The sequence below is a fragment of the Micromys minutus genome (genome assembly GCF_963924665.1).
Source record: "Micromys minutus genome assembly, chromosome: 1".
NCBI lineage: Eukaryota > Metazoa > Chordata > Mammalia > Rodentia > Muridae > Micromys > Micromys minutus.
Window position 1 is genome coordinate 217,548,508 of NC_137969.1, and position 16,050 is coordinate 217,564,557.

Below are 16,050 nucleotides of genomic sequence, written 5' to 3' on the forward strand. Positions count from 1 at the left end.
AGCTCTGTCGCTGCAGAGGGCTCGGAAGGGTGACGAGGCTCCAAATCACAGGCCTGGGACCAGTAAACCTGGTGCCCCTGTGTCTTATACCCTGATGCCATCGGACGGCTAAGTCTCCTAAATGTTTCCAAGTCCTGAGATGCAGAGTTCGCATCCGTGAGTCCAGTCCAAAGCCCAAATACATCTGCTACTGATGCTTCCCTGGACACAAACTGGAAACCACGCCACAGACTTGACCTCACAGTTAAGGGCAGTCCTGTTTTCCTTGAGCACCAACCTGCTGGCCAGCAGCAGTGATTTAAAACAGCCCAGGGGCAGCTCTGCAGCAGCTGAAATGGAGCTGCACAGACCAAAGGGAACCTCAAACTCCAACAGCCAGCCCTCCGCTGGTACTGAGTCGTCCACCTGGGGCCTCTGGGGCTTGGCTTCCCCAGAGAGGAGAAGAGCGGAACAGTGAGTTTCAGTGGGAGACCAGATTTCAAAGGACCCCTCAGGGCAGAAGAGAGTAGAGGTTATTCACCCTGGGACCCCTCAATCTTTTGAAAAGACTACTATTACCTCCTCTCCAATGCCTAAACTTAGCAACAGACGGTCTGAGCCAGTCTAAGCCGTGTGGGGCAGCTTGCACAGAGATCTAAATGACAGCAAATTGGTCATAAAAGACGCGCTTCAAGCCCTTGTATCCAGAACTCCAGCTTTGTAGATCTTCAGCAGATGTCTGCTAACAACTTCAGATGTTGCAGATAAGACTGGCAAGTGTTCCCTTTCTCTTCAGTCATCAGATTCTTTTTTAAAAAACACATGTTTAGGTAACATCACACACCTAGTGACTGTCTTAGGAACATTAGGGACTAACATGACCCATGCCTGTCACATGTTACATGACATGAACACGGGAAGTATGACTCTAGTTCAATCACTTAAGGCCCCAGGAGGCTAAAGTTGTTCATGTCGGTGCGGTTACCCACAGTTCCTGCAAGACACGGGGATCTTTCCTATCCCAGTCAGAGTGGTGGCAAAATGATCTAACTTAGTTCCAATGGTTGCCAAACAAACACACATCCTTACTCTTAAATTTGACTTCAAACATCCTCCCATCAAATGCACATAATATGGAGATAATTATTTGGCTGAGGATAAGGCCCCGAGTTGATCCACAAAACTGGGGGAAAAGGTATCTTGGCCTCTACAACCATCTACTGGGGTTCTCTTGTAATTTTATTCCTCCAGGTCCTCCCATTCTAGAGTGATCATTTTAATGTTTCCTGGGTTGGTTTTCCAATAAGAAATCGGAGTCTATGCTCTATTTTTATATGAAACACAAAGATTAGCAAAGGCTATACCCAAGAGAGTATACCTTTGAAATCATTCATCTTCAAATACTTGTCAAGAACCCCAAAGCGGAGATGATGGATAGCAGAAGCCCTGGAGCCCATGAGTGCTCCTGGTTCTTTTCTCTCTGAAATCTATGAAGAGGCTGTAACCAGGTGTGCTGGGCAACTTGAGAAACTGGCAAACAATCTCCTTCATACGCACAGATACTAGATGGTAAAATACTGACTTCTTTCATGTGAAGACTTTCTCAGAGAGAGAACCTAATGACTAGAGTAAAACAATTCTAAATTATAATAGCTTTAAAAACGATTGAGTCCTGTTAGGTGCAGCTGGGGGACAGAAGAAACTGTGCAAGCAATTTTGGTTGCTGTCTTCTCTGATTATCTAGAACTCAAAAATTAAAATTCTCCCTCCTTGGGCATGAGAAAAGATTCAGCAGAGCTACACGTGGCCCATTTGGGCAAAACTGAGCTAAAGACGGGTTTGGGCATGAAGGGACTCTGCCATCTCCGGTCTTTAAATAGGTAGAAACTGGAAACATGTCTGGACAGTTCCAACCAAAGCTTCCCCTTTCCACAGAGGTAGCCATTCCTGGAGTTGAAGGAAGGATAGGGTTATTGATTCAGGTCCCGGGGAGCACACAAAACCTTTGGGATTAGGACACGGAAAGAGAAAAGATGCCTGACTCACAGTTTTAGAAACAGACTACAGTGGCCCTGGGCCACTGGCCCCAGACCCCCCTCATGGTGACAGCTGAGCTTCCAGGTGGATACCTCAAGGCATCCAGGAAGGACTCTGGCGGGACAACCCTGCTTGGACCAGAAAAGTCGCCCCCTTTACCTTTTTGCTTGTTGAAGAAAGGCAGAGAGGGCACAAGGCCAGAACCAAGTGGTCCAGGAATTTCGGCGGTGGCGGGACTTTTACTGGAATCCACAGCTTCCTCTTCAGGCTCCTGCTGCTGCGACATGGGCGGCTCTGGGACCGGGGCTCCATCACCGGAAGATGGCTCTGGACGGGAATGGAGGGCAGTAGGGGCGAAGCTGAGCATAGGGCTAGACTCTACAGGCTCCTGGTGGCTGGGAGCCTGCTCTTCAGTGGCCCGAGAGCCTGTCTCCTCGCGGATGGCGTCCAGGGCACCCGGCTTCATCGGGGGCGAGTCCTGCTCGCGCTTGGGGCTCTCCTCCGAGGCCGAGGAGGCGTCGCACGACTCGATGATGAGCTCACTGTCCAGCTCAGCCTCCCGCTCCTCTCGCAGGATGCTGTACTGGATGGATGGAGAGGCAGGAGAGGGGGGCGGACCCGACACATGGCCGAAGCTCACGTAGCCAGAGGGCAGGGCATCCTCAGAGGCCATGGGGTCCTCTGACACTAGCTCAATTTCTGAGTCTCCGGACTCTGCACTGCTGGCCTCCTGGTCCAGGGGGCTGGGGATGGCGGGCAGCCCGGACCTGGCCTTGGCTTTGGGTCTGTCGGTCACCTGGCCCACTGGCCTTGGACTCTCGGTGGTTTCATATGATAACCCCTTTGCTTCTTTAATGGCAGCAATCAACTCATCCTCGGAGACACTGCCTTTCCCCTGGGACTCTGCAGCAGATGGTTCTGTCCTCCCACAGAGCAAAGAAGAGCCAGAGAGGCACACACACGGACAGACAGATGGACACAGAGAAGAGAAATAAAACAAAATTCCATTAGGGAAGATGTTTTGTCGTTGCTTGAGAAACACACATCTCATTAGTACAGAAATAGTCTGTTTCCAGGGCTTTGCTGGAAAGACATGCCACCTAAACGAAGGCTAATTACTGCTGTGGCCCCATGAATTTACATACCTATCCATCTTAATCTAGCTGATTTAAAAAAAAAAATGACCCTGCCATTTCGTAGCAGCAGAATCTTGGCTGTTTTGTCTGTTTTGGTGCACCAACGATTCTGGGAGTCATTTTAATTTCTGATTCATTCCCTTGAGGGAGTTTCTCGGCGTCACAGGTTTCATCAGATAATCAAATGGACACATATCCCTAATGGAATCCACCGACATCAAGAAATCTAAAAGTTATCTTTCCCCCATGCCGTGGTAGCCCATTCCTTCTCTGTTAATAAGAGAAGACAGGGCTTTGGCTAGACTTCTGATGTTCACATTTCTCGTGAGAGTGTCTTTCATTTAAACCCTAAAATTCAAAGGTTTCGCCATTTCCCCCCAAAAGATTGCTAGTTCTATCATCTCATGGGACTGCAGCTGTGGTCGCCCACTGCCATGCTTTGCCCACTCCCTCTTGAGAAGACATCAGCTCAGAGTCACCTCAGTCCCCAGGGCAAGTGTCTGCCTTCTGCCTAAAGTTCCTCCATAAGGCCTGGAGGCCACACTGGCAACCTTGCTGAGCTTGGCTATTGGAATCACCATGGCAACAGTATTCAGGAGTTTGGTACTGTTTTGCTATAGAGCAGGCAGGGCCATTCTTCTGGGTACCTTACACATCATCTTTGGACCTTAAGTGGCAAGAATTGAGCATCTAAATCTTCCTGACTAATATTAAGGGTTCTAGGGAGGTAAGATGACCATACTATATTGTTCACGACTACATCTGTGGCTCTAGGATTCTGAGAGGGCCAGGTAACATATTTGAGAGTTTTAAAATTATCTACAAAGCAGGACCAACTTTACCCTATGTATCATCCATCTGTTGAGCAGGGTCAAAAGTTCAAATCAAACGGCAAGAGATCCCATCACACAGTGGGATGTGTGAGACAAGAGCATAGAGTGTGGTAGCAAGTGTGGGGGGGGGAGCAGAGTCAGGTAAGAGAATCAGATGTCTGGGACAGGCCAGGATGAGGTTTCAGCTTTAAATAGGTCAGGTGAGGCTTCTGTAAGAGGTGGACCTATGTTTAACCCTTCATTTCCAAAGCAAAAGTGTGCCGAGCACTGCAAAAGCCTGGAGGTGGGGAGCCGGGCATGATGATTGGTCAATACCTAAAGGAGGTCATAATGTGGCAGGACTTATAAATGCGAGAGTACAGTAGAAGATGTGGAGACAGTGAGAGCGTGTCAGTCACAGGTTTTCATCTCATGAAAACATCTATCACTGGAGTAGAAAAATTCTGTGTTCGAAGTGTCTTAAAACAACTGTTTCTCCTGAATATGCACATACAAGTAACATTATATGGAGCTAGCAGTTTATATTTAGGAACACATATGTATAGATATATATGCATTCATTAAGAATTAGTGGGAAAGGTCATGAATTTGAAGAGGAGCAGGAAGGGATACAAGGGAGACTTTGGAGGGAGGAAAGGGTCGGGAGAGATGTAACTGCATTATAATCTCAAAAATAAAATGTAAAAAGTAAAACAGTTGTTTTATTCTCGCTCAAACTTTTGACAACTGTTCTTGTGCAAAGTACCTTCACCATGGTTCACTCTCTTCAGTAAGCCAGTGCTTAAGTCCTTGCTATGATTCCAAACAAAATGGTAGTGTAAAAGTTGCATGAAGTTACTTCTCCATGGTGGGCTAAAGATGAGAAGGAGGGAGGGGAAGACCAAGGGTGCCAATGGAGACATGATCTATGTCTTCAGAGTACAGTGTTGGCACCAGCCACCAGCACAGCTCCACAAGTGAGCACTCGCTGGGTGACAGGCACTTTACATATGGAGCTTACAACCTTGTGACAATCGCTGTGCAACTGTGTAATGTCGTTCCACTAGTGCCTCAGTGCCTCTCTCTCTCTCTCTCTCTCTCTCTTTCTCTCTCTCTCTCTCTCTCTCTCTCTCTCTCTCTCTCTCTCTCTCAACTTTGGTCTACTTTTCTTATTTTGTATGTTTTCTGTACACTGTCTAGGATCCCTCCACCCTGGTTCAGACAATAGGAAAGGCCAGACGAAGAAGAAGATGCTGCATGTTCATAACTCCCTGTATCCTCTGAAGTTCTAGCTCTTAACAAGTTTCTGAATCACTTCCTCCTGCTCTGCTCGGTCTGGGGATGCTAATGTCTCCCTAGCATTAAGGTCTTGCTGTTGTCTACTGGTTCCCTTACACAGCACATTCTCAGCCTCTTCAGTTACAGCCTCTGAGTGTATTGCTGGTGTCCTGGAGGAAGTGACTTGCCTTGATTCTAAACACTTGTCTTTCTGTTTCAAATGCTTTTGTTGTTTCATGTGCCCCATGCTTTCCCTGTTTCAAGGAAGCACAGATCTGAGATGGGAGCCGGTTATAGTTTGGAAATGGAGAGAGGAAAAGTGGTTGGTTAATCACATGCAAAAAGGTGAAGCCAGAACCCTTCCTCGTGCTAAATGAAAACCTTACTTCAGATGAAACCATGACCTAAATAAGAGGTGGTAACAACCCCAGTGTCCCTTAGCTAATAGGCAGATAAAACAAACATGATGTGGCCTGACAGTGAAATACTCTTTGGCTGTAAAAGGGAGGGAGGCGGTGAGATACAGGGGCATGGCAAAACATACCTCATGTTACTGTGCTAAGTAAAATAAGTCCTGGTGAGCTGCATTATTGTAATATTATGTTCATATAAAAGTACAGAATAAGCAAATGCGTAGAGAGAGGATGTGGATGGATGGTTTTAGAGAATTGGAAGGCAACGCTGCTGTTGGGCTTCAGTCTCTATGCATGATGATGCGGAGTGGTTTCCAGCTTGCCAGTTCTAGTCTAGCTAGCGTATTCTGATAATTCCCTGTCCCGTTCCTCAAGCACTGTGGTTACAGTGCTATAGGTCGGTGTGCCCTCCCAGCCAGCATGTATGTGGGTGGAAGGGCTCTGAACTCATACTCACATGGCAAACACTTTCCTCCCTGAGCCATCCCCCCCAGCCCAGAACCATGGTCTTTCACCACAGAGCTATGCAGTTCAAGGTTGCCTTCAGAAATTCTAAGTTACAGGAGAAAATCTGGGTGGAGCTCAGACACCTGACTTCTGTAACTCTGCATGTGGCTCTAACAGCTGGGACGCGTTTTCTAGATTGGCTGGTAGATTTAACAAACAAAACTGCAGGCCATGGCCCTCCGTTGCTGTCCAAATAGCATATAAGGGCTATTGCTGGGGATGCCACATACTTCTGACCAGGAACTAAAGGAAGTGACCCAGAAGCTGCCTTGTAGTATCGAAAGGTGCTATGTGATGACAAGGGACAAAAGCAATCAATAGTTTTTTACAGCTTTAAGGCTACAAAGCACAAGGACCAGCACAGCCAAATGCTCTCAGGGTACAGTAGTGCTATCCACATCTTGGAGGTAACCAAAAGCTATCTAACTGAACTTAAGGTCTGCTCAGGAGGAGGGAATACATATGTCTGGAGCCCAGCCAACTAACTGCCTGTAGCTAGAAAGATTATAAACCCTGGAGGCCAAGCCTCTTTCTTGAATAGATCTAGTTCAGAGGCTGCCACTGACATCTCCCTACATTAATATAGTTTCTAATTTTATTTTACATTCTTATCTTTATACCCACAGCTAAGTGTAGCTCTCACCACACACCACAGAAAAAATGGAGGCTTGTACAGAGGTCCACAACTGGTCCAAAATACAGAGACTAAATTATCACGATGATCCAAGTCCCATTTAGTATGTCTGCGATTCATTCCCTACACCTAAGAGTCAGGAAACATCATGGAAGGTTCAGCAGAAACATAATTGCCAAAGGAACAGGATGACTACTATGAGACACCTATGAAATTTCAGCTATACAGCTGCCTAAACAAGACCTGGTGACAACACCAGGTGACGAACCAATATGGATTCGGATAATTTCAAAAGTTCCCAACCCTAAATAAAGAACCACAAACAGCTGGTACACTGTGGTCGCCTAGGACTGATGGAGGAGCTTAGCTGGGCGAAGCTTGCTCTCTCTCTCTCTCTCTCTCTCTCTCTCTCTCTCTCTCTCTCTCTCTCTTTCTCTTTCTCCCTCCCTCTCTCCCTCCTCCTCTCCCCATTCCTTCCTCCCTTCCCCCTCTCTCCTGTTTCTCCCTCCCCCTCCCCTTCCCCCATTCTCTCTTTCTCCCTTTTCCTCCCTCTCCCTCCCTCTCCCTCCCTCTTCCTCTCTTCTTCCCTCCCTCTCTCTCTCACACACACATCTATATCCCTTTCTCTCAGAACAGTGTGTGTTTGTGTGTGTGTGTGTGTGTGTGTGTGTGTGCGCGCTCGCATTGTGTAGAGGCTAGAGTACAACCTCAGGTTTAGTTCCTCAGAAGTCTTCCATCTTATGTTGTTTGACCCTGAGATAAGTTTCTCACTGAGACTTGGGGCTGTCAGTTTGTCAGGACTGGTTGACCAGCAGCTCTGAGATCCTCCTGTCTCGGCTTCTCTAGTGCTAGGATCCCAAGAATGACATCACGCATACCCTTTCTCACCTTGGTGCTAGGGGGTTGGACTAGGGGCCTCATTGCCAATGTCCAGGTTCTTTTACTTACTAACTCTCATCCCAAACCCTAGAATTTTTTTCTTTTGATCAAAGCTATTTCTCAGATTCAAATATACAATGGTATATTCAAGAACTCAAGGGAATAGTGGAACAATGCTGGGATTGAAGGAAGCAGGGAAGATCATCTCTGAGATTTTCTTCTCCAGCCTGAGCCCCTCCTACTCCAACTTTCTGTTACACAGATGCAAAGCCTGTGTTGGGCATATTGCATGTCCTGGACAAGGTAGCCCATGCTCTCCTATCATGCCTCCAAAAGACCTACTAGATCACAGAAGAAAAGCTAATCTCAAAACAGTGGCACCTCCCTGCTCTGAAATTCAGAGCTACAGGTGACAATGTTTCTATTTGTCATCCTCATCACCACTACCCCACCCCCATCAAATAAGGACAGAAACGTGTAATAGAGAATACCCAACAGGACTTTAAGGGAAGACAGGCATTTTTGACGCAAGTCTTCATTCCTTCATGGTTTGGAACTTTGGCCCTCCCCGGGAGGAGGGAGGTTCCTAAAGTGAAGAATCACCAATGTCTTTACCTGTTCCAGAAGATGGAGGAGTGACAGATCCTGGGCTGTCATCTTCAGGCTCTGAGACAGTCACTGTGGGTACTGTGTCAGGACTTGGCTTCAGACACAGGTCTTGCTTCTCGGGGATTGACTCATGTGTGGCAGTCATGACAGGAGGTTCGATCTCTGTCAGTGTGATCTTGACAGGGGCAGTGACCAGAGACACTCTGTGTTGCTCATCAGAAAGCTCATCTATGTAAGGAGCAAAGGTAGATTCTTCGAATAAGTGGTCCTTGATGAGCTTTCCTTCCACAGGAGCTGGTTGATTAGGTTCACAGACCCCTTCCGGTATTGTGGAGACTTCAGGGTCCTTGTCTTTAAAGTCTAAGTCTTTATCTTCTAGCCCAGGGAATTGTTCCTCCTGGCCTTTTGCTTCCTGTGGCCTGGTTATGTCAATGTATTTATAGGCTTCTGCTTTCATCTGGTCTAAGGGGTCAGCTAGAATCTTGTTCACCTCAGTGGACTCAGCAGGGGTCATCTCTATTCCAGAATCAGAACTCAATAAGCCATGTGGCTCCATCCCAGGCACTTCTGGTAATGATGGTCCGGGGGTGTCCAGCTCCTCAGGACTCTCAGAAGTGGTGATGTGACCATTTTCCTTCTGAAGAATTCCAGTGAAGTATGCAGAGTCCTCTTGAGGTGGATAACAGATGTCAGAAATCAGGGATGTGTAACATGCTCCTTCCCCATCTTTTAGTGTCGAAGAGAAAGAGCGGTCCAGGGCATCAGAAACAGCTGCCATACCTGTCAATCAAAATAACAACAGATGAGTAAGCTCTGTGGGTTGATGTTTAGGTGATATATGATTGGACAGTGTAGAGGTAGGCGGGGAAAAGACTAGGAAAACAGAAAAGGAGGAGAGAAAGGGAGATTGGAGGAGGAGTCAAGATGGAGCTGGAGAGGGAGGATCTAGATCCAGGTGGACTTAATTGGCGATAGGTAGATTTGGATATTTTTAAGGGTTTCTATAGGTCTTTTTATCTCATATAGAAGGGCAGTTTGTATCTTTGCCCATTGAATGTAAGCTTATTGTGTAGAGAGTTTGTGGATTGAGAATTTAATATATAAACCTACTTGATAAGATACTGGGTTTTGGAGTCATGTTTATGCTGGGCGGTGGAGGAATGGAATACTTTGGGTTATATCCACCTGGACAGAAGCAACAGGTCAGACGGAATGAATTCCCTGGGAAGGGAACTGCATGGAGAGGTTGACTTGCAGACCAAGTGACAGAGTCCGGGCCCTCGGCTCCACAATGAAGCAGCTCCCCCAGAGTGAGACCATGGGGCCAATAGCAACCGAATCCTTTTAATATTTACTGCATGCAACAAAGCTCCTGGGTAGAAGTTTTGCTTCTGCCTAATCTACCAGCTCTCCCTCACTGAGAAAATGCATCATCCTTTCTCAAGACACTGGAACATTGCATGCTAACTTTCCTTGTCTACCTGGTAGTCTACAGCGCTGGTATTTTCCAGGCAACAGACACCAGCAATTTACTATATTTCAACAACTGGCACCTTAATATGCTCTAACTTCATTGACTTAATTTTGACAAAATAGAAACTCTTCACATCTACATTCTTCATAATAGCCCTTGAAGCAGGGTACAAACAGAAGGGCCTGTAAAATGATCAGTGGTTTAGACAGCTGGGAAGGGCCTGCTCATGGAGACTCACACATCTGTGCATCAAAAGGCTCTACGGCCTGCCCTGTACTCAAGGCTCCTGCTGATTTCAGATTAAACCTGTCTATTGTCTAGGGAAAAGGTACTCCTAGTCTGGAGCCTCATCCCAAAGAGCTCTTATCTCAATGCCTGCTTCTGTGTTCTCCAGTGCCCCCCATCCCCATGGCTTCTCTCAGTGTCTGCTTCCAGTGAGCTCGCAAACACCAAAGCATCGTATTGAGAATTCCTTCCTCCCACTGCTGCTAAGGGGAACACAAGTTGGTAGATTTGACTTTACAGACTGTTTCCCTTGGGTCTTCATTTCTACCCCCAGGAGCCACTGATTATTAGAAAAGGCTAGTGAGGTGACTCAGCAAGTAAAGTCACTTGCCACCAAGCTCGATGACCTGAACCCACAAGTGTCCTCAGAGGTCCACAGCAATGTTTAACTCCTAACACAATAAAATTGAGCTGATTATTATTATTATTATTATTATTATTATTATTATTATTATTATCATTATCATTATTATTATTATTTTGAGGAGGGGGAAACTTCTACATCTTGCTGCAAATACTACAAATAAAAGCAAATAGATGTCAATAAAGACTTAACTATATGCCAGGGAATGGGGTGTTAACCTGATTCTTTCTTATAACAGTTTTATATAGTAAACTTCAGAGTCTCAATGTCTACACATAAATAAACTACACATATGTGTAAACAAACACACAAACACACAGCATGTACAATATAAAAATCCTAGACACCCCCAAAGAATATACCAGATAAAGTCACCATCTTCTATGAAAGTGATCATTTGGGAATACCTGTAAAATTCCTCTAACTACCATGAATTAGTCAGAAACTAACAGAGTTTCACATGGTGAGCATCTAGCCTGAGACACAGACTGGACTGACACTAGAAAACTTCTCCAATAGTGGGCTAGGTGGTAGCAAGCTTGATGGGGTTAGGGCCTAAAGCACATCCCTAGGAACCTTGCCAGCTGCTTTCAAGTGCCCAAATACTGAAAGCTACCTGTAGTTACAGCAAACAACTTCCCAGACCCCACAGCACACCTTCTAGTTGTAGAAAGAACAACGCAAAGACCGACACAGGACAACCATAGAGAGCCTCACGGACTTGTGATTTTTGTACTCAATGGCGGTCACCATACTCTGACACGATGTCCTTCCTTCATCCTTTCCCAAAAAACAGTTAATTGTCCTGGAGGTGATGCATCAGAGACTAGGAGCCTCCCGGCTTCATGTTGAAAAAAAGGGACAGAGTTTGTTTTGTTCTCTGGGTATCTTTATGACTGAGGAAGTTTCCAGGAAACGATAAATGTGTATCTCGGTGGGATAGATATCTTACAGAAAATAAGTGTAAAATCTCCGAGGAGAGACATGGCTGCCCAGCAAAACCAAAAAGTGACAGCAGAGATTTGTTGCGATGTACGGTATCAAAATATCATTAAAGGTTACAATGTAAGCCTGCTGAGGAGAACATGGCTGTGTAATAGCCCATGACCTATCCCTGGAATATACTTTTTCATGGGTTGAATTCTGTAATTTTTCCAGTATTTCAAATTGTCAACACACATGTTTAATTTTGTTATACCATAGATTTCAACTTCACAGCCATTCCAAAATTATTGTGTTCATATGTGTGGACAGTTCTTTTATCTTCCAGTTTTAGAGAGCTCATCTGTGAGAGTGCAGCCACTTCAACCTGTCCCCTTCCAACTCCTCTGTGTCCCTCTATTCAAATTCATGACCTCTTATTTCATTATTATTACAAACACATGTGTATGTTATATAATACACAGAATGTATATAACATAAAATATCATGTAAAACACACACCTGAGTTTGTGTGTGTGTGTGTGTGTGTGTGTGTGTGTGTGTGTGTGTGTGTGTATCCAGTTACTGTTACTCATATGTATATGCCTAGGGATAACTGCTTGGGATAACTTATCATGGTTTGTCTCTGGAGAAACTGATTCTCTCTCAGCCTCCATTAATTGTATATAGCCGTTTATTTAGGGGTGCAGCCCTGTGAGATTTACCCCATCCATATCAGCATGTCAGCTGGGGCCTTGCCATTGTGTAAGTCTTGCTTGGAGCGCCACACTGCTAAGATGTCCCGGTTGCAGTTAGCCTGTGATGTGTAGAACTATCTCATGGCAGATTTCCTGCTCCTCTGGCTCTTGGAGTCTTTCTGCCCCTTTTCCATGATATTCCCTGAGACTCACTGATGGGACTGTGGTAGGTGCACCGACTCGGGCTGGACACTCAGCCTCGGGTGTTTTCTCCATTCTGACCACATGGATTTCTATGGCTTTCTCTAATAGTTTCCATCTGCTGCAAACAGAAGCCCCTTTGGTTCAGGGTAAGAACTACACCTACCTGTGTCTACAAGGACAAGCATTTAGAGTGAAGTTAGGAATTATACCAGTGTAAGAAAGTGGCAATAGTAGGTTCTCCTCGAGGGCTCAGGGCCTCTCCAGCCAGGAGCAATTAGCTGGGTTTATAGTACCAAACATCAATTTCGTCCCACTGAGCAAACCTCAATCCAATTAGATGGCTGTTGGTTACACACTGCCCACACCCCCAATATATAAATAGCACTATTGAACTCTTGAGAATATCTTACCACCCCAGTCACTGTTGTGGTTTGAAGGCTTTGGGGAGAACTATTGGTTGTTGGTCTCCCCTGGACAGTGGCATAGAAGCCTTAAGAACTATGAGAGCCAGTCCTGGGGGAGGAAGCTTTCAGGGTCAGTTCTAGTCTGGTTCCTCCAGTGCTCTGTCCAATGTGTAGTGCTGTCTTCAGCCTTGGACAACCCTTTAAGTTCCAGGCAGCAGCTCAAGCCTATGCTGCGTGGGAATCCTCCCTCTGTACAGTCCCCTCAGCCCCTTTCCTGTTCCTTTTCCTCACTTTTCTAGGTCCCCTTTGTCTTACTAGTGCACTCTCTGAGCTCTCCCAGCCTGTTGTCACCCCAGGGTCTGTCCTCAGCACCTAAAGATTCTCAGTTAAGAATCACAGAGAGAACATACAGGTTAGTCCTTTGACGTCAATGTATCATTTTCTCAGTCTAGCCATTTACCGGAAAACTTCATGCCCTCATTTTCCTTGACAGCTTAAGATAATTCCGCCGTGAGTCTAGCACTCTCTCATTATCTGTCCGTCCGTTGAAGGGCGTTTTGGTTGTTTCCGTTTTGTAGCTACTATAAGCAGAGCAGCACTAAACTTGGCCGAGCAATCATCAGGGGAGGAGGCTATCAAGTCCTTTAGGCATAGGCCGAGAAGTGGTATAGGAGGGAGATAGAAAATAAAACTCCTTTAGAAGTTCTTCTTACTCCAGACAGAAGGGCTAAGGTCAAAAAAAAAAAAAAAAACTCTCGAAATCAAGGTGAGGATGGGGTGAGGGAACTCTCACTCACTTTTGTGAGATCGAAAACTGCAGGGGAAGCCACTACAGAAAGTGGTGTGGGGACAATTCAAAATGCTAAAGCCAGACCCCGTTGTATCAAGAGTGTGTGTTTAGTTTGAATGAGGTGGTTTTCTTAGTCTGGGGGATTTGATTGCTTTATTTAATTTTTTGAATGATTTTTTTTAACGTACGTACGTTGGGTTTTTTTTTTTTTTTTTTTTTTTTTTTTTTTTTTTGCTTGCATGTGTGTCTGTGGGACGATATCAGATCCCTGGAACAGAAACTACAGATAGTTGTGAGCTGCCGGTGTTGCAAATTCAAGCCAGGACCTCTAGAAGAGCAGCCAGTGCTCCTAGCCACTGAGCCAACTCCCCAGCTTTTGTTTTTATTATTTTTATTCATTGTACATGTATAGACATTTTGTCTGTCTGTATGTCTGTGCAGCACATGTATGCTTGGCCTGTAAAGGCCAGAAGAGAGTACAAGATCTCTTTTTAAATTAGATACTCCGTATTTACATTTGAGATGTTCTTCCTTTACCCCGCCCTGCTTCCCCTCCCCCTCCAGTTTCCTTCACAAAGGTGCACTCCCTCTGATCCCCCTCTCCGCCCCATTGCCTTGTCATTCCCCTACACTGGGAAAGTGTGCCCTCCTGGAACAAAAGCCTCTTCTCACATTGATGTGAACCACCATGTAGGTTCTGAGAATCATACCCAGAAACCCTTGAAGAGCAACAAACATCCTCTTAGCCACGTAGGCAGCCCCAGTCTTAAGCATCTGAGTGGTTGAGCTTCCACACCCCAAGCCATTGACACTCATACAAACTAATCTATCACAATATACGTATACAAATGTGTGCGTCTATACATGTGTGCATACATGACAGCAGTACATACACACATAGAAGGCTAGATAAGAAATCACTTTTATTCGGTAAATTTGTATTTAACTGTGTGTCTGCATTGGTCCCCAGTTAGCAGTGCTGTTTGGAGAGGTTCAGGAGGTGTAACCTTGTTGTAGGAAATGAATCAGTGGGGGTGGGATTGAGAGTCTAGAGACTCCATTCATTTTGATTTGACTCTCTCTGCTTCCTGTGGAGTTCCAGATGTGAGCCCTCACCTGCCTGTTCCTGCCCTGTGCCTAAGGATCATCATAGGCTCTAACCTCTGGAATCATAAGCCCAAACAAACCCTTTCTTCTATAAGTTGCCTTGGCCGTGGTGTTTTATCACAGCAACAGAAAAGTCACTAATACAGAGATTTCTGTACTGTGGTACCTGTACATACAAGGATGCCCATTGACTCCTTGATCAGCACTGTCAAAAGACAGCTTTCCTGTTACACTATCTCAGATGACCGTCATCAAAAAGCTGCCTGGATACATTTACCGACAAAGTACCATGCACTTCTGTATCTTGCCTTTTTGCCCAGTTTCGTCATGGACACAGTTTGTCTCCTTGTAACTTTTGTTTCCCAAAGGCGGTCCCTGCTGTTCTCCAGTGCTTATATTTATGTCTGTGTGGACTGCCTTCATGTCTTACTGTTTAAAGTGGGATAACAAGGAGTTTTTACACCTCATAAATCCATCTCCTTAAAAAAAAAAAATATGATGGCAACTCAGACCTCTGCATCTATGCCTTTTAAAGAATTCTTAGAATGTGGTAAGGCATATGCTGTTCTAGCAAAGTGGTGGATAGAGATTCTTTTCTAAGTCTATGGCCTCACTAGCCCTGGGATGCTGGCTAGGTTTCCAGTACCCGGCATGAGTCCCCCTATCAAGTGAGTGTTGCATGTGACTGGACAGCTGTTGGTTGTCACTGACCTGTGAGTGCTCCTTGTTGTGCCTTTTGCACATCTCACTACATTAGTCATTGTCATTGTTCATAGGCTTTGCAGCGGGGCTGAACTCTTTAACGCTCTCCCCTCTTCGCAGCTTGCACAGTATTTTCTCAAACCATGGAAGCTATGCAGAAGGAGGAGGCTTTCGGGTTGGAGCCGGTTCAAAGCATCTTAAATCCAGTGTCCTAACCCGGGTGTACAGTGTCTTCAGCGACGGGGTCCCACACTCAGTCCCTGAGGCAATCGAGGGTTATATCTATAATGTCTGTTTGGGGAGTCACGTGATCAACTGTGATTGGTCATTGGAAAGTGAGTCTTTCTTGCCTGGTAGTCTGTGGTTCTTGTGGGGAACACTGACAGCCCAAGTGACTTCATTCCCTTATAGTTTTAGTAAATATAAAATAACATATCTTCAGGGCTTATCAAACACTGTTGGTCTTAATAGCCCTTGTCCCTTCTTCTCCTGCATCTTCCTCCGGCCTTCCCAGATGAACCTTTCTCACCCTACTGTTTCCTTCGTCACATCGCCTATTGCTTCTCTCCGTACACCAAACCCTGCTCCCCACACCTCTGGTCATGTTGTGCTTTTCTGGTTTGTACAGTTATTCCATGTTAGGCATGCATATGTGAGGATTTGGAGCCAGGAAGTGCAAGTGAGAGAGAGCATGAATTCAGCATTTATCTTTCTTGGTTGTGTGTCCTCACTCAATATGACCCTTTTCTAGATCTGCCCATATACCTGCAAAATTCGTGATTTTATTTTACTTGACAGCTCAGTAGAATTTCACTGT

At 45.6% G+C, this 16,050-nt stretch overlaps 1 protein-coding gene across 1 annotated transcript in view; it reads right to left on the reverse strand.

The window, feature by feature from the left end:
- RTN1 (reticulon 1) overlaps positions 1 to 16,050 on the reverse strand; it is a 205,745-nt gene that overhangs the window by 97,432 nt on the left and 92,263 nt on the right. Inside the window, exons 2-3 of the mRNA XM_080922846.1 lie at positions 8,291 to 9,064; positions 2,176 to 2,934 (exon numbers count right to left, since the gene is read on the reverse strand). Coding sequence (XP_080778972.1) covers positions 2,176 to 2,934; positions 8,291 to 9,064 — 1,533 coding nt within the window. The remainder of the gene's footprint in view (positions 1 to 2,175; positions 2,935 to 8,290; positions 9,065 to 16,050) is intronic.